Below are 21,681 nucleotides of genomic sequence, written 5' to 3'. Positions count from 1 at the left end.
TTCTCTTTTTTGTATGTGGTGGGTGATTTCCCATTTCTGTTGTACCATGTTATCAGATTTGTACAGCACTTGAGGGATGACTATTACTTGAATACAATATTCTGCACTAGAGTTGAATATTGCTAGAGACAGGCATGGTGTTAAACCTGTTTTCGAGCACATCCACCAACCATTCCGGACAGGTATCACCCACCCTGTTTTTCTAGTTTCACTTGTCTGCGTTTCACATAGCTGTCTCATTGCTTTTGATACTTTTCCTATACAACTGCCCTTTCCCTGCACGTGCTGGAGTGTCACCCCATTTTCTCTTTTTTCCCAGCCCACTTACATGCAGGGGAAGTAACTTCATTGCTATATTTGTATGGTTGATTTACAGCAATGGCTTCATAATAGGGTGGTCTGATGTTATAGCACAACCAACAAGCCTCTGTCATATTGGGGTTAGTCTCATTTAAAGCATGGTAGCTGGCTTGCACTATTTTCCACAGGGAGTCTTCAGGTTCGGAGGTTCTGGACTTTATCTTTCTGGCTCTAGGTTTGATTCTATTTTTGGTTTTTGTTGTCTCTCTCTTAATTACCTCATTTGGTCCCAGGGGATAGGATGGTTCTGGTATAAGTTCTTTCTTTATCGTTATTAAGCCCCCTCTATCTACTCCTGCTTCCCAGAGTCAGACTCCCCATGTTTTGCCTAGCAACCATCCTCTATCTCCGGGGCGGGTAACATTTATCATCAGGTACTGACAGGTTCCACGGGAGCCTATGCTGCCTGCCACAGAGCCTAGTGCTGGTGGAATACAACCATACGGTCCTCTTTGGACTTTAATGTACTTACCTATGCCATTGCCTGGTATCCAAGGAGCTATAGTCTCACAGCCCCAGTAACTGCAATACTAATGGTTGGAAAGGTTGCAATATCCTTTTCCGGGGTTTGAGCTAGGACAGAAATAAATTCCAACCAGATTTAGGCAGGGATCCATAGGAACTAAGTCACATTGATAAGCAAGAAAAGTTGGTCCCTCTGGTACTATCCGAGTTTGAAGTACCCTTTCATCTGAGCGTCTAATAAGCGTCCATTTATAGGGTCGATGTCGGTAACCCGATACACCCGAGCAGTGTAGTAAGAGGGAGAATAGAGCTAGAGCTAGCGGAGAAAAGTGGGATCCAGGCACAGGGATAAGTACTGCATTTTTACCAATTTTCCCCTTCTTTTTGGTACTGTCTCGGGAGTGTGTGGAGCCCAGGTGTGTTGTATTGTTAGCATTGAGGCAGGTGTTCCAGAGCATTAGCGTTATCCCACTCATGGGGCTGTGCTCTCCACAAATTTGTACCTCTCTGCCTCGCTCGGCGACCTGATTGCCGCGGGCCCTGAGGATTACCATCTTCCCGGCAGCAGGGGTATTCTTCAGGAGGCTTAGTGTTTTGCTTGGCTACAGCTATTTGCCTCTGCTTAAATGCTTCCCAATGTTTGGCTTTTACACCAGGTGTATTACACCGTAACTCCTTAAGTACTTTCCGACAGCAAACGGAATGTATGTCAATTATTGGGGGAGCCGGCTCGTTAGAGTGGTAACAGTAATTCCACAGCCGTATTCCTTCGGCAAAGATTTCCCACCACTGTCTTGAATGTTCCTCAATTTCTCCCTTTAACACTTTAAAATCTAGGGCCAATTTAGTTAACTCTCGCTCAGCCCTCCAACAGGGCACACAGACTCCTCGGGGGAGTCTGCCACAGCGGCAATGGACCCACCACTGTTCTCGGCACACCCTACGCACAAAGCAAATAAAAGGATAGCAGTTACAACCAGCTATTGTACACTGAATTTTAGGGTTTTCCAGGTTGGGGTAGGCGAGTGGGGCAGTTCCAGGTGCACTACTCGAGGGGATGTTCATTTATTGTCTCTTAAGGGTGACCTTCAAATTTCCTGGTTCACTGGTTACTTTCCAGGATGACTCTCGAAGCGGTCTTTTCGCTCGGCTTGCATGAGTCCAGCCCCGCTCCGCCGTTTGAATGGCTGTTTCTGTAGTAAGCAAAACAAGACAGGGACCTTCCCAACGTGGGGTTAATGAGGACTCTTTCCAAGACTTGATTAGGACTTTGTCTCCTGGCTTTATTTTATGTATCGCTATCTCCATGGGTGGTCTCTGCATGACGAGTCCCTTTTGGTGTAATTGCTCCCTTTGAGCCATCAGTTGGACAATTAATGACTCAATTTGTGTGTTCTCCAATTGAGGGTGATCCTGAGGGAACTCTAGGTCATATGGCATTCCATATAACATCTCAAAGGGGGATATCCCTACATCAGTCCTACGTTGAGTCCTTATATTTAGTAAGGCTAGATGGAGGCACTTTACCCATGACATTTTAGTTTCTAACATCAGCTTGGTTAGTTGTTTCTTAATTTCTCCGTTCATTCATTCTACCTTTCCTGAACTCTGTGGATGCCATGGGGTATGGTATTCCCATTTCGTTCCCAAAGCGGAGAGGACTCCCTTAGCTACTTTTGGTATAAAGTGCGGTCCCCTATCTGAGTCAATAGCCTCGATAGAGCCATATCTCGGGATGATATTCTCTAATAGGATTCTAACTACAGTTTGTGCAGTCGCCCTTGCTGTTGGAAACCCCTCCACGAAGTGGGTCAGGTGATCTATAATTACCAACAAATACTTATATCTCCCCACCTTTGGAAGCTCGGTAAAATCTACTTGTATCCTGGCAAATGGCCTGTAGGCTAACTCTCTCCCTCCCAGGGGCTTGTCTCTTACCTGATGTTTGTTCACCCTCTGGCATGTCAGACACTCACTCACAATCATCTTAGCCAAATTATATACTCCTATGCACATATATTTTATGGCAAATTGATCTACTAACGCCTGGCTTCCCCAGTGTGTTTGCTGGTGGAACTTTTGCATGATTTTAAAAGCTAGGGATTTTGGGAGAACTTCTCTCCCATCTGGGAGTTCCCAGTGGTTGTCTCTTGTTTCTTTGATCCCCATCTGGGATAACTTGTCCTTTTCTTGTATTGTAAAGCTCAAGATAGGAAAGTACCTGGTGTTTCCATGTATGCAGCAATAGTCATACTTAGGGTTATCGCATACACAGCGGAACGATTCAAACTTAAAGTCTTCCCAGCAAGCATAACATGGGATGTCGCTAGGATTTTCTTTACAAGATGAGCATCGGAGCAGCATCAGGACTGCCCATTTAGCTTCCTGGTCAGCTAGATTATTACCTCTTGTTAATGGATCTAGGCCCCTCTGATGGCCTCTCAAGTGAACTACTGCTATTCCTGTAGGTCCCCGTAAATCCTGCAAAATCTGGGTTATTAATTCATGATGTACCAGTCCCTTTCCTTGAGAGTTTATTAATCCTCATTCTTCCCATATGTTTCCGAAGGTGTGCACAACCCCAAATGCATACTTAGAGTCTGTGTATATTGTTCCCACTTTCTGTTTCAGCAATTGTAAAGCTCTCATCAGAGCATATGGTTCACAGGCCTGAGCCAACCAACTTGGACTAAGGGGACCCGACGCTATTACATCAAAGGCTTTCCCATCTATAATTGCATACCCCGACTTTCGCTTTCCTTCTATGACTCGAGAAGAGCCATCTATAAACAGTTTTTCCCCTTGCTCAAGCTCCTCTTCCTCTAAATTTGGCCTTATTTTGGTTTGCTCTTCAATATTTAGAAAGCAGTCATGATTTATACAATCGCTTGATTTTCTGTATAAAAATTGGGCTGGGTTCTGTAAATTTGTCACCTCGAGTTCTAGTTTTGGTAACGAAATTAATATTCCCTCATATTTTAAAAGTTGGCCATTGGTGATCCATTTGTCTGCTTTCTGTTGTAATATCCCGCTAACGTTATGTGGTGAAAGTGTTTTCAGCTCTCCCCCGAATGTGACTTTGTGAGCTTTCTCTACTAGCAAAGCTGCAGCCATCACTACCTGTAAACAGGTAGGCCACCCTCGGCTTACTGGGTGTAGTAATTTAGAGAGATATCCCACAGACTTCTTTTCCCCAGCCCACTCTTGTGCCAATACTCCGTATGCCGTGCCCTCATCGGTATTGACAAATAAAAAGAAAGGTCTATTTACATCTGGCAAACTCAGTACAGGGGCATTTACTAAATCAGCTTTCAATTTTTCTAATTGAACTTCATCTTCTTGGGTCCCTTTTAAGTGACCATCTTGCGTGAGTTCCTTATACAAAAACTTAACCTTTTTGCTATAATCTTCTATCCATTGTCTACAATACCCCAGGTATTGGGTCTAACAGTTGCCTGACTTGTCTCTTTGTTTTGGGGGCCATCAGTGAAAGAATCCCATTTACCCTTTCAGGGTCTAATTTCTTTGTTTCCCCTTTTAAAATGTGCCCCAAATATTTCACTTCCTTTTCAACAAACTGCAATTTTGATTTGGACACTTTCAGGCCTTGTAGGCTTAGGAAATTTAGCAGTTTAATACTTTCTTGTCTAACTTCCTCTTCACTGCTGCCTGCCAATAGTAGGTCATCTACGTACTGGACTAGCTTCATCCCCTCACCTACATCATATTGTCTTAGTATTTGTTCAAGGGCCTGGCCGAATAGATTTGGGGATTCAGTAAATCCTTGGGGGAGGACCGTCCATCGGAGCTGTTGCTTTCTGTGTGTCTCTGGGTCTTCCCATTCAAATGCAAAAGTAATCCCTACACTCCTCTTTAAGAGGACAGGCCCAAAATGCATCCTTCAGATCTATTACACTGTACCATTGGTGATTAGGACCTAACTGGCTTAACAAGGTATGAGGGTTTGCTACCACAGGGAATCTCGCTATAGTCCTCTTGTTAATTTCTCTTAGGTCATGCACTAGACGATGGGTCCCATCAGATTTCTTTACAGATAATATGGGGTTGTTAAAAGGGGACATACAGGGTTCGAGCAAGCCTCTGTCTAACAGTCTCTGAATTTCTGGTTTTAGCCCTTCTCTCCCTTCACGAAACAAAGGATACTGTTTCAATTGGATTGGTATTTCAGGGTTACCTATGGTCACTGCGAAGGGCTCAATATTCATTTTGCCAGCAGTTTCAGGGGTATACCAAACTTCTGGATTTATCTTCTCTTCATCTACCGGTAGGAGGGGACATAGTCTTACTGCCAAGGCTTTGTTACTAACCTCTAGAGTAATCCCCAACTCAATCATAAGATCCCTCCCTAGGAGATTATAATCTGCCTCAGGTAATAACAGCAGTGACCCAGCTCCAATTTTGGTGGGAGTCTCAATTAATACATCTTTTATCACCGGTACCCCAAAGGGTTTTCCCTTGGCACTGACAACTTGGACGTCCACTTTACATCCACGGGGCAGCCTTTGAATAGTAGATCTTTCTGCTCCAGAGTCTACAAGGAACTCAATTTCCTGTTGCTGGGGACCCACTTTCAACTTTATCAAGGGCTCTGTGTTATGCTGGGTCCCCAGCAAATAGAGCCCCTGACACCCCTAATCCTCTTGAAACATTCTTTCGTCTTTTATTCGCTGCCGGCACTCCCTTTTCCTATGCCCTCTCCTTCCACAGTAAAAACATACTATCCCCTTCGAATTTCTAGGTTCCACCCTTTTCCAATCGCTAGATTCTACCCCCCCACCCCCGCTTCGAGTGTCTAGGTTCCACCCTTGACTCTGCCCTAGGGGAGAGTTCTTTTTGTTCTTTCTCCACAGCTACTCCCTTCCTTATAGCTGCTAGCAGAATCTTAGCCTGACGTTTCTGACTTTCCTCCTCTCTCCTCACGTACACTTTCTGGGCTTCTCTCAACAATTCACCTAACTCCCTCTCTTGCCAATTTTCTAACTTTTCTAATTTTCTTCTGATATCCTCCCATGATTTTGCTACAAACTGCGTTTTCAACAAAGCCTGTCCAGCTGGATTATCTGGATCTATTCCAGAGTATAATTGAAAACTCTTTTTTAACCTTTCTAGCCAATCCGTAGGGGTTTAATCCCTCTTCTGGTGTTCTCGATAAACCTTACTGATGTTCTGTCCCCGAGGGACCGATTCCCGTATCCCCTGCATGATTATGACCCTCAAGTCCTTCATGTGACCTCTATCCGCTTCATTCTGGTGGTTCCAATTAGGTCGCTGGAGGGGCCACTTAGTATCTGCAGCTGGACTCTGTTGGTGTTGTTGATCCCAAATTCTCATTCCTGCCCTTCTGATCATGTCCCGTTCCTCTGTGGTAAATTGGATCCCCAATATGGACTGTAGTTCGTCCCAGGTGTAAATGTTAGGCTCTAGGAACTGGTCCACTCTCTCAGAAACTCCCAGAGGGTCCTCTAACAAGTTCCCCATCTCTTTCTTAAATTCTCGTACATCCCCTGAGTTTAACGGGACCAAAACAAAGCCCATTGCTGGCTGGGCTCCCCCCATGGCTACTTCTCTTAATGGATACAGATTACTCCTGTCTTTTCTCGTTTGGCTTCTAGTCACCTTCCTATTGTCTGGGGATCTCGGGGGAGAGTCAGGGTAATCTGAGAAGTTGTCAGGATGATCATGGTCCAGGGCAGTTGGTGGTGCTGTCAGTGATGGTGATGGGACAGGTTGTGGGGGAGGTGCGGGTGGTACATACGGAGGAGGGGACATAGGGATGTCATTTTCGCTTCTAGATTTCTTTTTTGTCTCTTTATTCTCTTTGAGGGGGTACAAATTTGTTCATGTCTCTGACCTAATCCACATACGGGCATATTCACTCTCTTCCAGGCTAAAAGGCTCCTTTGAATTAACATAGATGTTTAGAGCCTGACAAATCCAATCCTCGAGAGACCCAAATACTGGCCAATATAGATGATCTCCTCTAATTTGTTTCCCTGCCCAAACTTCCATACAATAATGTATCATTTTGGCTCTATCTTTTCCCTTCCTAGAGGGACAATTATCCCAATATTGCAACATTAGTCCTAACGGACTATCGGGTGGTATGGAGGGGAGCCTAAATCTCGACTCTGAGCCCCCCCCCCTTCCCATGGAGTCAGAAGGCTTGCTATTCTTCTGCTCCATCTTCCGGAGTGCCTTCACACACACTCTCACACGCTCCCCCTGGTCTTGGCCCAGTCCCTCACGGGAGATGGGAACCACACTACTGAGGGGTCCACATTTGCTTCGTCCACTTTGGACGTCTCACACACACACACTCCGGGCTACCCAATCCCAACCGAACGGATTACAAGGCTTATACTTACTCACTCCTGAGTCTTCGTCAGGATATCTGTGGCTACTCAGCCCCAACCGGACGGATTACTGGCCCACCTTTACTCACCCCCGAGTCTTCATTTGGGTCTTTGTGCACAAAGTTTACGGGGTTTGCCGGCTTTTTATTTACTTGCTACCGAAGTTAGGTTCGTTGGATAGAGGATTTTGGGCCGAGGTGCCTCACACGAGGGCCACTGTTTCCAGCAGGGCGACTCCCCTGAGGGGGTCCCGGTCAAGTGCCTCTATCCGAGTCATGGCACCAGATTGTTATAGATTGAGACTCACAGAACCAATATTGCGTCAGAAGCCAATTAAGAATTTGTGATTTATTAGGCAAAGCAGTAGCGAGCATACAGCGCTGGCGGCCAAGGGAGCGCAGGCTTCCCCCCCCTTACAGTCTTTTATAGGCTTTTCTCTTCTGGGCTGCGTGTACTGTGTTTTCTGTGTTGCTGAAGGCTTCTTCTGTTCTTCTTCTGCTGAGACAGTATATCTTGTGGAGTGCCAAGGTTACAGATTACTTATTCCCACCCTGCCAGCAAATCTTTCCCACCCAAAACAATCTCCCTTTGTTTTAAGCAGTGTTAGCAAGATTTGCAATTTCCTTTTCAAGAGGTGATAGCAAGATTTGATGAACAAACAGTATCTTTTCTATTACAGGGGTGATAAAGATTTTGGATAAAAAATTGGATTTGCTCATCCAGCTTGAACTGCCTGATACACAGGTTAGGAATGTCTGTTCTAATGCTTAATTAGTGGTTCAAATTCTCAGTAACAATGACTAACCATGAATATTCCTGACCTCTGAATTCAGAGCAGTAATAAGAAGCTATTTTGCCCACACATAAAGGAGATGCAACACAGCAATATGTCAGGAAATTCTCCAAAACCACCCTGTAAGGTCAGTTATCATGTGTGACATCTCTGCCCTGGCTGAAGGTGCAAAAAGTCAAGGCCATTTCTGATGAAAGCTCTCACATTTTTATGTCAGTTGTTTTCAACACTGTTCAGCCTGTTTCACACCTCCACCTTTGCTCTGTTCATCTGTGCTGTGCAATAATTCACTGACTACAGGGCTCTGAACTGTGGCCATTTCATCCCAAGGATGTGCACAAGCTGCACCAAATCAGACCTTCTTCTCCCACTGTGACTGCCACAGGGTTGTCCTGCAGCCCTGGACTCTCCTGTCCCATCTGTGACACACATGGCCATGACCTGCAGCTCCAGGCTGTGCAAGATCTTCAGCAAAGCCAGGTCTCCTCTTCTGTGCATTAAACCACTGCACAGGAGGACACAAGAGAGCTTTCTCTGCTTTTCAATCCCCAGTCTCCTGCCTTCACCTGGGAGGGACAAATTGGCAGTGTGGGACTCAGGGAGCAAAATGTTGCCCCCTAGAAAAAGCCAGGCTGGTTGTGCTGTAGCTGAGGGCAGGTCTCTGTGCATGGACCAGCTGGTGCACAGCTGGTGCTCCTTGTAGAGGCACCTTGGTCAGCAGGACAGCAAGTGCCTTCTGATGGGAGAGCAGGAGATCCAGCAGAGCCCCAGTCCTCACTGGCTCCTCTATCACTTGGAGGTGGAAGTACCAGGAAGCTCCAGGATTGATGGTGTCCTGCTGTGCTGTCCCTGCAGCAGCTTTCATGGCTCTTGGCATCCTCCAGAAGGACCAGACATTGTGAACTTGGGGCCAAGGGTCAGGAGGGCTTTGCAGGGAGGAGGCTGCCCCAGAAGGACAGACAAACACAGCTTGTGCTCTGGGCTCAGAGGGTGCGGAAATGAAAGCGGGGGCTCTGCAGGAACAGAGGCTGCAGTAGGGGCTGAGGCAGAGCCCATGCTGGCCACAGCCACTTGCTTGTTGTGGGAAGGTCTTTCCAGCCACAAAGATGCAGCAGGACCAGTCCCAGGCACGCTGCAAGCCCTGGGCCAGGCAGCTCTTGAAGCGCTGGGCAGAGCTCAGCCCACAGCAGACGCTGCAAGGAGAGGCTGTTGCTGCAGTGCCCAAACAATGCTGGGCCAGCAGGGATGTGCCAGGCTGTCTCCTGCTCGCCCGACCTTCCTCCTCTTCCTCCTCCTGCTGCTGTTGCTGGGTGAGTAGGGGGATGGCTTTGCCTTGGGGCTCAGCACTGCAGGGCTGCTGAGCAGGGCAGGACAGAGCCCATCCTGGGCACAGGGCAGGACCCAGGGGAAAGGGTGTGTGGAGCAGCTGTGCAGCACTGAGGGGCAGAGATGCTTTATGGAGGGCAGCAGGATCATTGCTTCCTCCAGCTCCCATGGACCTGTGAGAAAAGAGGCAATTTCTAAGCCGTCTCAGGGGGTTCTGGTCATGGTGTGAGGCTTGGCAGATTCTGAAGTGCTTTAGGAATCCAGAGGATCCATCTGGAGCCAAAATTGGCTTGGGGATGTGCCAAGACAGGAAACAGAGGAGATGCAGCATGAAACTGCATGGGTGGGAAGGTGCCTTTCCCAGCCAAGACTCAGCAGTGGGAATTAGGACAAGGGAATTGGAGCTGAGCTGGGTTGCTGCCCATCTGACCAAAACCCTCTGTTCCCCACGGTGCAGGTGCTGGTGTGATAGCCCAGGACATCTGCAGCTCCCCAGGGCGTGGTGAGTACAGGGACAAGTCCTGTAAAGGGAGTTGTGTGGGGCTGGAGATGGGAAGGGAGAAAGGCTTTCTTTCCCATGTGTGAACCCCTGGAGAGGAAATTCTTCCTCACTCAGACTCTGTACTTGCAACAGCAACACTGTCTCTGGCCATCATCTCCAGGTGACCTCCCAGCTCCTACCATACACATGAGCTCCCATGCTGCACAGGAGGGGGAACAGGTTTTGGTTTGGTGCATGATTGGCTGGAAGTCTCCTGATACCCAAATCATCTTCTGCAAGGATGGGGTGCAGGTGCAAAGCCTGAAAGCCCAGCAGAGAACCTGGAGCTACTACATGCTCCTCACCATGACAATGGGGAGTGCAGGAACATTCACATGTGGATATCAGCATAAGAACAACAGCGGCCAAATGAGGAACTCTGCCCTTAGTGCTCCTCTGAATCTGCGTTTCAAAGGTGAGTCGTGGCACTGGGGAACAAACACTGCCAAGCCCTCCAGATCCCAGGTGAGGGAGGGGACCCTGCCTTGCCCATGCCATGTCCCTGGGCATTTGTGATGCTGGGGGTGGAAAGTGTCTTTCTGTGGGACAGTTGGGTGTGTGGGGTCTCAGCATCAGCAGCCCCCAAGCTCAAACCATCCTAAAACAATGGGGCCCCTTGGGTCTTAGCCATGCAAGAAGTTTTCTTGCACCACAGCCAGTTTTGGGTAGTATTTTTCCCCCGATGGATGCCTTTGTGTCCCGAAAGCACTTCAGCATCTGCCAGGTCTCACACTGTGACACAAAACCCCTGAGAGGGTTTGGGAATTGCCCCCTTTGCTCAGAGGTTGATAGTAGCTGGAGGAAGCAATGATCCTGCTGCCCTCCCCAAAGCAGCTCTGCCCCTCAGTGCTGCACAGCTGCTCCACACACCCTTTCCCCTGAGTCCTGCCCTGTGCCCAGGACAGAACCTGTCTTGCCTCACTCAGCAGCCCTCCAGGCCACAATTCCCTCCTGCCTCCTGGATCTCTGTGTCCAACCTCCCCTCCCTTCTCCAGTCTCACAGGGCATCCACAACAGGCTGGTGGTGTGCTCAGGACAGGAGCTTTGACACCTCTTCTCCCACATTGTCCCAAGGCAGTTTCATCCCCCTGAACAAATCCTGCATCCCTGACAGGGGAACAGCTCAGCTACAAACACATCCCACTGCCAGTTTGGGCATGGATTGATGGGATCAACAGAATCCTCTGGAGGGAGGGATGGAGCCAGGGGAGAACAAATTACATTTCAAGTGCCTGCAGCTCTCCAGGTTCCACCTTCACAGTTCAGCCTGGAGCTGCAAAGATCCCCCAAACACCTCCCTGAGACAGCGACCCTCCCACCTCAAGCACCAGGATAGCTCAGGGCATTGTGTTTGCATTGCTAAACCCTCTGTAAGCCTTGAGATTTTGGAGCTGTTACTGCACAGCAAACCCCAGCCCACCCTTTGGCTATTAATGGAGGACAAACCAGACTTTGCCTTTCTTAATTGCTTTTCCTGTGTTAAAACAAAGAAAAATCTTTGTTTTAGGAAATCAATTATTCCATGGAGATGGAGAAGGGGATGTTGTGCTGCCTTTCAATTACGTCTTGAAACAGTTTGACTCATCTTGGGAAAATAGGATTTAAAATGGGTCTGACTTGTCTTTTGCATTTTTCTTCCAAGCTGCCATTTTTTCCAAATACTCAGCATAGTCCCCACATCTTCTCTGCTCTGAAATCAACTGTAGTTGCTTTTCTTTTTCTTTAAAACTTTTATTCTTATTATCTTACTGATACTCCAAGGTTTGTTCAAGACTGGAGAATCAGGGAATCACAGAAAGGTTTGGATTGGAAGAGACTAAATACCGTCTCATTGCATCCCCCTGCCATGGGCAGGGATTTCTCTCTCAAGACCAGATGGCTCCAAGCCCTGACCAGAAAATTTTGACCAGGTCGGTCACTCAGGGTATTTTTAGAGACAGACACAAGTGAAACCTATGGAAACATCCTTCAGGGAAAGGAAGTTCAAATGCAATCAAATTTCTCCCCAAAATGTGTAATGGCCCATCTAAGATCATTCTCTTGGCCATACAAAATATTTTGGTTATAGCATGAGACTTGGCAGATGCTGAAGTGCTTTAGGGATCCAGAAAAATCCATCTGGAACCACAAACTCAACCAAAATGGGCTTGGGGAGATGTCACACCAGGAGATAAAGGAGATACAGCATGGAGCCACATGGGTGGGAAGGTGCCTCTCCCAGCCAAGACTCAGCAGTGGGAACATGGACAGGGGCATTGGAGCTGAGCTGGGTTGGTGCCTGTCTGACCCAAACCCCTCTGTGCCCCAAGGTGCAGGTGCTGGTGTGATGGCCCAGGACATCTGCAGCTCCCCAGGGCATGGTGAGTACAGGGATAGGTGCTGTAAAGGGAGTTGTGTGGGGCTGGAGGTGGGAAGGGAGAAGGGATTTGTTTCCCACATGTCAGTCTCTGTCACAGGGAGAGTGGAAGCTAAAGACAAAGCCTGCCTTAGCCTCAGATTTTGGCAACAGTATAAATTTAAGGTATCACATTGGTTTGCAAGTTCCAATGATGGCAAATCAGATCCATTTACAAAAATTAATTATTTCAAAGATAAAAGATAACAGATGGAAGATAATAATTAGTTTCTTACTACAGAGTATTAAACTAAAAAGGACTACTGGAAGATGATACTATAACATAAAACAGTGCACGATATGAAGGTACCTATATTGAAGATGGCAAAAGAAATAATATTGATAAGGACTCAAATGTAAACTACAACTTAAATGACAATCACGTATGTGGATTCCTTCACTCAGCCTCCAGTGGAGTTACTGGGAAGCAGCCTCCCTGCTCAGGGGAGAAACTCCAAACATTTCCAGGGAAATGTACAGAAGATTTCTACTTTGTGAAAGTTTGCTGTGGCTTTTACAGTTATAAATTGAGTGTCAGTCAGTCAGAAATCCACCTTACCTTTCCAGATCACACTTCAACAGTTAGACATTTATTGGCAGCTGGGAGATGCCAGACTGGTATTAACTCCTTGGCACCAAAAAAACTGACTACAAGACAGCTTGTCCTGTTTGAGTTTTCTGACTGGTTAACAAACAGCAGAAAAGCTCTTGTGGGGAGTCAAATGCCTTGCTACAACCCCTGGAGAGGAAAGTCTTCCCCTCTCAGATCTGAGCCATTTTCCAGCCCTGAAACAGTTAACACTGTCCTGGTCCATCCCTTTGCCCACTCTGCAGGTGACCTCCCAGCTCCTGCTCTCTTTGTGAAAACCAACGCCACATTCAGTGCGGCACAGGAAGGTGAACAGGTTTTGTTTAAATGCCAAATTCAGCCGGAATCTTCTGCCACACGAATCATCTTCTGCAAGGACAAGGTGCAGGTGCACAGCCTGAAAGCCCAGCAGGGGAAGTGGAGCTACTACATGCTTCTCACCGTGACAACGGGGAGTACAGGAACATTCACATGTGGATATCAGCACAAGGATAACAGCGGCCAAGTGAGGAACTCTGCCCTCAGTGCTGCCCTGAACCTGAGTGTCACATTCAGTGCTCCCCTGAACCTGAGTGTCACAGGTGAGTCGTGGCACTGGAGCACATACAGGAAACCTTTCCAGATTCCCCTTAGACCCAGGTGGAGGAGGGGACCCTGCCCTGCCCCATGGCATGTTCCCTTAGCAGTTGGGATGCTGAGGGTCAGGGTGCACTTCAGCACAGTCTTGGGCACCAGGGACACTCCTCCCAGTCACACAAGAGCATCCTGCTCCTCTTCTGCCCCAGTATCATGGAGAGGGGAGAGTGGTGGTGCAAGATCTAATGCAGAGCCACAGTTGTGCAGAGCATTCATTCATTGATCCCAACAGTTGATAGAGGGGGGATCAGAGGATCCCCACAGTGGCTCAGTCTGTGCAGCACCTGGGGGAGCTGCAGAATCTCTCCCTGTCCCTTTCTCCTCCCAGGCAGTGGCTCCAGCTCCCAGGCAGAGACATCCAGCAATGGTGAGTGATTTCCTCCCTCACACCCAGTGTCCCTCAGCACTGGGCCAAGGCTCCCCAGCTGCCAAAACCAGGACACTGGGAGGTGTACCATCTGGGATCTTATTTTCCCCTAAGGCCATATGCTGTTCTCTGCTTTCTCTTCCCCAACAGATTATGTTCCCACAGCTCCTCATCCCGGCCAATCCCACAACTTTGCCACATGCTTTCTGGTGGGAATAGTGGAAATCTCCCTTCTCCTCCTGATGGCTGCAGGCAGCTGCTGTGTCCTGAAGATCAGTGAGTGATTTGGGGAAATTGCGGGTAAACATTGAGGATGACATTGCACCCTGATGCAGGACTGCTGCTGTCTAAGCTGTGGTTATTTAGGATGGCTAGCTCCTAAAGCCATGTCACAGGAATCTGAGCTTCTCGAGTCTTTCATTTTTCACCTGCAGGGAGCAAATTTCTTGGGTAAGGAAGACTTTAACTCCAGGGTGATTGAGAGCTTAGGAGAAGCCAGGCTGGGAAATGGGATTAACAGTTGTGGTGATTCACCCCAAGCAAGCCTGGAGACACTTCAGAGACCAAGTCAGAGCAGTGGGTATTTGCTTTATTCAGTGCACTGGGTGTGGGGGAATTCTCTCCTCCAAACACACACACCGGCACTTCCAAAAACACAATATTGTAGGTAAAATTCATGAATATTCATCACATTCCCCACACTAGGAGTGGTTATACAAATCATTAATATCATTAGCATGTGCACCACGCATGCTCTGTGTGTCCCGGTGGTCTTTGGAGACCCCAAAGTAACCTCCAGGATGAAGGTCTCAGTAGTCTTCCTCACAATGCACTTTTCACCTTTCTCTCTGGAGCATGCGCTGACCTTCATGGGATGATTCAGCAGTTTCTGTGCTGGCTTCAAACAGGTTCTTGTCCCTCTTATCTTGATAAGATTAAGGGAATCCTGTTTTTCTAGGTTTCAGAATTCACATATTCTGTTTCTCAATAGCTAACTTGAGTTACCTATCTGACCACTCCTTTCTCAGTGTAGGTTGGGCTTGAAATATCCCTCTGCCGGTGAGGTGTGTAGGTTCAGCCCATTATGTTCACTGCATAGCCCAGAGCAGGGAAAGGCAGGGCTGTGCAGGAAATCTGCCTCTCAACTCTGCCTTTCTTTTCCTTTCAGGGGCCTGCAGAGAGAGATGCCAGCAGTGAGCAGCAATCCCTGGGGGCTGCAGGACTGGGGCTGATGGGGAGCATCCTGAACACTCTGGGACTTGCACATGGAGAATTGCAAGTGGGGACATGGGAACAACTCCTCCCCACAAGGCCTGGCCAGGCCAACATGGCCACAGCCAGCCCTTTCAGCAGGCCCAGCCCTTGCCAACCCCATCAGAAATGGATTCTGGTTGCCTTGAACCAAACATATGTCTGTGACTTGCACATGTATGTGCAATGTCTGCTGGATAAATACATATAAAATCTATTCTGAATATTGTACACATGAGTATTTGGAGTGAAGACACCTCCATCCCTCTGTTTCAAATGGAACATGTACATCCATCAGCCATGGCACCCAACTCTGGGTGTGCTCTTCTCTGTGCCCACACCAACGCTCACATGGATGTGTTAACATAGGGTCAAAATGTTAGTTGAAAATAGGCTTTGGGAATGGGGATAGGTAAGAACTGCATGTATGGGCTCAGGGTGACATGATCATGAAGATTGTTTAGAAAATATCAGGGATTGTTTCAGTTAAATCATGCGGATTCACACCTGCGAAATAAATCAGAAATATTGCGGTAGGAGGGGAGCCTAAAGTCGTGCTTAGGGGAAAACAATGGAACAATATTAAGTTGATGATAACATATGATCATACCATGGTTATGTAAAGGAAAGGTATAAAATGTATTCGCTTCAGATCAATGTCAAAGTCAGATTTGGGTAATCACCCCTGTCTTCCCGACCTCGAATAAAAGGCACCTGCACATAACCTTCGTGATTATGTGTTATCCATGCTAACAGCTGCACAGGTCCACAGGGACAGAGGCACTGCTGTGCTCACACCCCAGGACACCACCTAGATGCTCCTGTGTCGCTGTTGAGCCACTAGCAGAGAAGAAAAACCCGGATTCTCAGCGTAGCATAGAAAAGAGAGCTTTATTATTTTGAATCCAATCTATATAGGCTTTTCAGAGGTCACCCAGATTGGTCAGTCAGAAACCTCCCCCTGGGCCTGATTGGCCAGGCCTGAACTTGTCCAAATCTCAAGACACTGTTCTAACAACATCCAAACTTTATCTTTGTTTATAAAACACAGAAGAAGTTCTCGTGGGAAAGACCTGTGCTAGCCACACTCCTGCCTCTACCTCATTGTTTTCCTGGCCCTCAGTTTCCTAGAGGTTCCTGCCTGCTCAATAGTGACACCTTGGAAAGGGAGGGAGCTGGGAAGGGATTTGCCTGTCACTCCAAACAGGGACCTGTCTCCATCCCCCCATCTCTGCCATCCCCTCCTGCTTGTTGGGAAAACAGATGGGGATCCTCCCTTGCCTGAGATGCATTCTCAGTGCCCTGCTGCTGGAGGTTAGGATTTTTCCTTTTGTTTTCTTGCCCTTAGGGAATTTTGTCCCATCCATTGCTAAGAGAAAATACCGATAGGTACTCAAAAGAGACAAAAGATGTTCCCATGAGGGAGGGGGAAGATTGCACCTGACTGCAGTCTTCTCATGTGAGGGCTTTTCTCTCGGAGGGCAGAGATATCGTGGAGGTGGAGGGGCAGGTATATCTCAATACCTGGCCCAAGGGAAGGGGCTGAGCACAGCTCCTGGCTCTCTCTCTGGCTCACTGTGCATTGGAAGGGACAGTCGAGCTGGTGATTCCTGTGGGAGAATTCACTGCCATCACCGGAGCCCAGCTCTGTACTACTTCCTTACTGATACAGACAAATTCACATGCTGGCATTTTTAGAAATATAATATTGAACATTTATTCGGAGAACAAAGACTTACGGCTGGGATGGAGCGGCAGGTTTGCTTTATTCTCAGTCCCACACCCTATTCATTTTAATGTGTGCTTAAGTACTTTCTGTAACTGTTACATATTCATTAAGCCTAAAAATACTATTTACACTTCAACCATTTCTCTGTCTTTGATCTTTGCCCCCTTTCGCTAGCACAGCGCCTGTCTTGGGCCTTCTGGTTTGGCTCAGGGCTGAAGGCTGAAGTCTTCTTTAGCTCTAATTCAATTTGTGGCTGACAGCTTCTCAGGGAGGTGTGAATGTAGATAACAGATTTCCTGGAATGCATGAGGTCTGTTTCTTTTTGTTCCTTTAGGGTGTCTTCATCTCTGGCTTTGTGGCTTATCAGTTTAAAAGACATCTATTACCATGCATTTCTTACCACATTTCTAGCATACTACAACTATTACAAAGTTACAATTCACTCTTTGTTTCTACTTAACTATATTTTATCGAAGTGCTACTTTACGCAGTACCTTATCACTTGTAAATGTTAAAATCGTATATGCGAAAACTAACATTCACTATTCACTCATTTATCACACTTACTGTGGGTGAGCCTTTGCTCTTAAGAGCAGCCATTGAACCAGGACCTTAACACCCAGTTTGACTGGGAAGGACCTTCACCATCCACATGGGTGCCTCAGGGGAAAACCCGGGACCCTGACCCCCTGACCCTCTCCCAGAGTGCGTGTTTCTCCGGCTGCATCCAGCAGCGGCTATAGAGGAGCCAAGCTGTCCCTGCCTAGCTCTGCTGCTTTTCTGCCGCTGCCTTGGGCTTTTTCTGTTACACTGCAATCCCACTACCCCCATGCCTGCTGGGACACACTGCAGCTCCTGCCACAGCTATGGTGTTCCTGCTGTCTCTTTCTTCTATCCCAGTTTAGCCAGCCCTGCCATTCCAGCTTGCTGCTCTGAGGTTTCTGCTACAGCCCATCCCGCCATCCAGCCCAGCCGCCATTACCACGAGAGGGAGACTCGACTGAGCTCGCACCACAGCGCCCCCTGCAGCCACGGGGGAATCATTGCACCTGCCCTGCCAGACATGCGGATAACCTCAGGCAGGGGAGAAACTGAGGCAGAATTCCTTAAAAAACTCATTCATTTCCCAATCTTGCTCCAAAATATCCACTGTTCCCCAAAACTCCATGTGTGGATTCCCTGACTCCTGTTGCCTTCACAGAAAGTCTGGATGCAGACTCTGTGGTTACTATCCTGGGAACGGAGCGAGAAGATTCTGAAAACATTTCACCATCAATCGGCTGGCAAGATACATTGGGTTCCTGAGTTATATTATTTTATTAAATAAAATATTTATTATTTATTATCCATTATATATTATATATTATTTATTATTTTTATGTTATACATTAAATATTTTATTATTTATATTAGATATTACATACATAATATATCATTTTTTATTTTATTTTATTTTATTTTATTTTATTTTATTTTATTTTATTTATTATTTTATATTAACTGTTAATAAGAATAGGTGCCTTTCCATAAATTGCAATGTAGCTATGCATAGTTTTACAATTATTTTATTCCATAATTGAGGTGTTAGCTATCTGTAGTTTGCAATCATGCAATTCCTGTGTAAACATGTAATTCATCTTAAGTTTTTATGTCTGTCCTTTTGTCTAATAAATGGTAATTGATATCATATTAAACTAATCGGCCATTATTACAGGACCTTGCTAACGAAACTGAGTCTTTGGTCATTCCAGGATGATCCAGTCAGGATTGCTGAGGTTGGAAAAGTCCTCTAGGGCCATCGAGTCCAAATTCTGACTGATTCCTTGGACTCCTCCACCATTCCCTGGGCAGCCCTTTCCAAGTCTTTCCATGAGAAAATTCCAACCTGGACCTCCCTTGGCACAACCAGAGCTGATTTTTTCCTGGGAGCAGATCCCAACAATTCCTTGGGAGTTGTTGAGCCAGAATGTCTCCACTGGAGCCTCCTTTTCTCTGGGATGAGCCCCCCCAGCTCTGTCCGGAAATTTCCAATCCCTTCCCAGCTCCACTCCTGGCTCTGGACATGCTCCAGCCTCTCCAAGTTCATCCTGGAAATCCCAAAACAAAGCCCAGAATTCCATCTGGGACACACTGGGACAATCCCTGTCTCTTTCCCACAGTTCCCGATCCCAGCCAGGTCCCACCTGGACACACCTGGGCTCATCAGGGACCTTACCCACATTCCCAGACCTTCTTAACTCCTGTCTGAATGCCTTCCGTGGTCAGGACACAATTCCTTGGAGATCCCACCTTGATTCCCTGAGGATCTCCTGGCACAGGATTGGCAAATGGCAGCCAGGTGATAAAATCCTGGAATATCCCAAGTTGGAAGGGACCTTTCCCAGATCTCCACCTGTCTCCCACATCCCAGAGCCTTGGTTGTCCTGCAGGAGCTTTTCTCACTCCTGCTCCCATCCCTGTGGAGGCTGATCCATGCCCAGCTCCGCATTCCTGAGGAAAACAGAGCATGGAATCTTCCAAAGGCAAACCATGGGGCAGGAAGGAGCTGAAAACGAAAGTTGGGATTGGAATTCCAGGATTCCAGAGTTATTCTCCTGCATTGTTGTCTCTGGTCAATGATTAACCCCAGGGCAAAGTCCCTTTTTCCAAGAATTCGGATGAGCAAAACAGGAATAGAAAGGATTCAAAGCTCCTGAGCTATTCCCACCTGGTTTTCGATGGATTTCTCTTTTATGGATCATAACTCTCCAGACAAGAAAAAAAGAAAAGAAAAAAAAAGAAAAAAAAGGCTAAAAATTAATTTTAAAAGGGAAAGACAAAATAAATCCCATGGAAATTACAACCAACATTTCCGGGGCTCATTTCCTCAATAAAGTTCCGAAATCCCAATTTTGGGTTGGATTTTGGAATAAGGAGATTGTTCAATTCCTCAAATTAAGGCAGCAAAGAAATGAAAATTAAAGGATTTTAACAATTTCCCTTAAATCCACCCATAAATAACTGGAATTCCCACTGAGGCAAAAGAATTCCAACCTGGAATCATTCCCCAGGGGATATAAATAACAAACCCAAAAATCCTCATAATGGACATTTTCCTTCCAGCCAGACTTACCTGAACAGCCCAATCTGGAATATTCTATATGGATTAGAGAAATTTTTGTATTCCCTGGACATGGATATTTTCCACATTTGTAGGGCCACAGATTCCCGGAATTCCCACACTCACTCCCACTAAATCCTGGTTTTGAAAATGGACTTTGACCACAAAAAGCTTTGTTTTGTCCTCATTGGAAACATTCCAGCCAATCCCAGCGGGAAATTCCAAAGGCTCCGTTTGGGACACACCTGGATCCAAAGGGCAGCCTGGAAACTCGGAAAACATCAGGAATGGGAGGTGGAGAATCCCAAATGGGGGGTGGAGTGACCCACTGGGATGAGTCGGAGTTCAGATTGAGAATACACAAGAGAGGGACCAGGTGGGAATCCACGGATATCAAAAAATTGGGGAATTTAGAGCTTTAAAGTTAAAAAATTTTGCAGGTTTGTTTATTCCTACACCAATTTTATTTCTCGATTAGGGAGAGGGGAGAAGTTGGGATCATCGGGGAGCTGGAAAATGATTGGATTTATGAGATCCCCACATTTCAGGACTAAATAAAGATATAAAGTTCATGGATTTATAGTGATTCCAGGTGGGATCAAATACAACCAGGACCCAAAATTTTGTTTTTTAACAGCCAAGGAAATCTTTAATTGTATCCAGGGAATCTGAGACAAGAATTCCTTGGATAAACAGCATGATTTTATCCTGCCTTGAGATGGATCTCCTGGAATTCCACAGATTCTCCCAAATTAAGGAAAATCAGGGTTTGGTTGCAACGGAAGATGTTCTCTCTCCATGCTGAGGACCATCCTGGAAGTCCATGGGATTCATGGAATGCCAAGTCCTTGCTGCAGGTGGAAGATCAAAACCTGCTGGTTTTGTATTATTTGTGGGGTTTTTTTCCTCAGAAATATTCCCAAAACTCTTCCAGGGATGGAGCAGCCACAGCTTTTCTGGGAAAGCTGTGCTGGGGCCTCACCGCCCTCACAGGGAGGAATTTCTTCCAGATGTAAAACATTCCTCCAATTTTTCCCCCTTTTTTCACGATAAATCAGTAAATTTTGGTATTTTCTCCCTTTTTAATTTTTTAATATTATATTTTGTTTTACTTATTGAATTTATTTATTTTATTTTATTTAAATGAAAATTTAATTTTTATTTTATTTATTTGAATTTTATATTAATTTTATTTGCATTGTATTTATTTGACATTTGATTTATCATTTCTGTTTTATTTCATTTTCTTAATTTAATTTCATTTAACTATTTATTTCTTTTTATTGGTTATTTTATTATTATTATGATCTGATTCATAGAGAAATTTCCATCAAAGAATTCTCCATGACAAAAGAAGATGGGAAAAACAGAGGGAAAAATTTTGCCCGTCTCCCCAAAAACTCCCAATCCAAGCTTGGAATTTTCCTCACAAAAAAGCATAAAAACCTGGGATAAATGAAAAAAACCCACCTAACACCATTCCCAGGGAAAAATCAATCCCAAATGCAGCACAGTCTTATCCCACCACCCACAAAATCCCTGGAATTTCCCTTTTTTCCCAGAATTCTTGGTCCATGGACTCTTTTCCTATTCCCACCAAACCCTGGTGGAGCAGGGAATGGTTTCCCACAGGCAGATGAGGAGGAAAATCCCAACTTGTCCCGGCTCTGGAGTGATGACTTGGGAAGTGGGAAGGAATTTTCCGGAGCTTTTCCCCAGCAGCTCCATCCAATCCCTTCCGGATCCACCGGAAAA

General features: G+C 46.3%; 2 protein-coding genes and 1 long non-coding RNA gene across 3 annotated transcripts in view; 1 reads left to right on the top strand and 2 right to left on the bottom strand.

Moving 5' to 3' along the window:
• Positions 1 to 21,681, bottom strand: part of LOC146422970 (butyrophilin subfamily 1 member A1-like) — a 73,501-nt gene that overhangs the window by 7,627 nt on the left and 44,193 nt on the right. The gene's annotated exons all lie outside the window — the stretch shown is intronic.
• On the top strand, positions 1,086 to 15,633 carry LOC146422974 (uncharacterized). Its single transcript, XM_085045382.1, has 9 exons — positions 1,086 to 1,091; positions 8,696 to 9,302; positions 9,776 to 9,820; positions 9,981 to 10,274; positions 12,169 to 12,219; positions 13,089 to 13,424; positions 13,808 to 13,846; positions 13,997 to 14,122; positions 15,015 to 15,633. The coding sequence occupies exons 1-9, from the start codon at positions 1,086 to 1,088 to the stop codon at positions 15,041 to 15,043; spliced, it is 1,533 nt and encodes a 510-aa protein (XP_084901508.1). The 3' UTR covers positions 15,044 to 15,633.
• LOC146422973 (uncharacterized) lies at positions 18,376 to 20,176 on the bottom strand. Its single transcript, XR_014847767.1, has 2 exons — positions 19,939 to 20,176; positions 18,376 to 19,371 (listed from the first exon to the last, which is right to left on the bottom strand). It is a non-coding gene; the product is annotated as an uncharacterized LOC146422973 (long non-coding RNA).

Source organism: Lichenostomus cassidix, unplaced genomic scaffold, assembly GCF_008360975.1.
Source record: "Lichenostomus cassidix isolate B80296 unplaced genomic scaffold, HeHo_3.0 HiC_scaffold_38, whole genome shotgun sequence".
Taxonomy (NCBI): domain Eukaryota; kingdom Metazoa; phylum Chordata; class Aves; order Passeriformes; family Meliphagidae; genus Lichenostomus; species Lichenostomus cassidix.
Note: the sequence above shows the minus strand (reverse complement) of the source record. Positions and strands in the feature narration are given on the sequence as shown.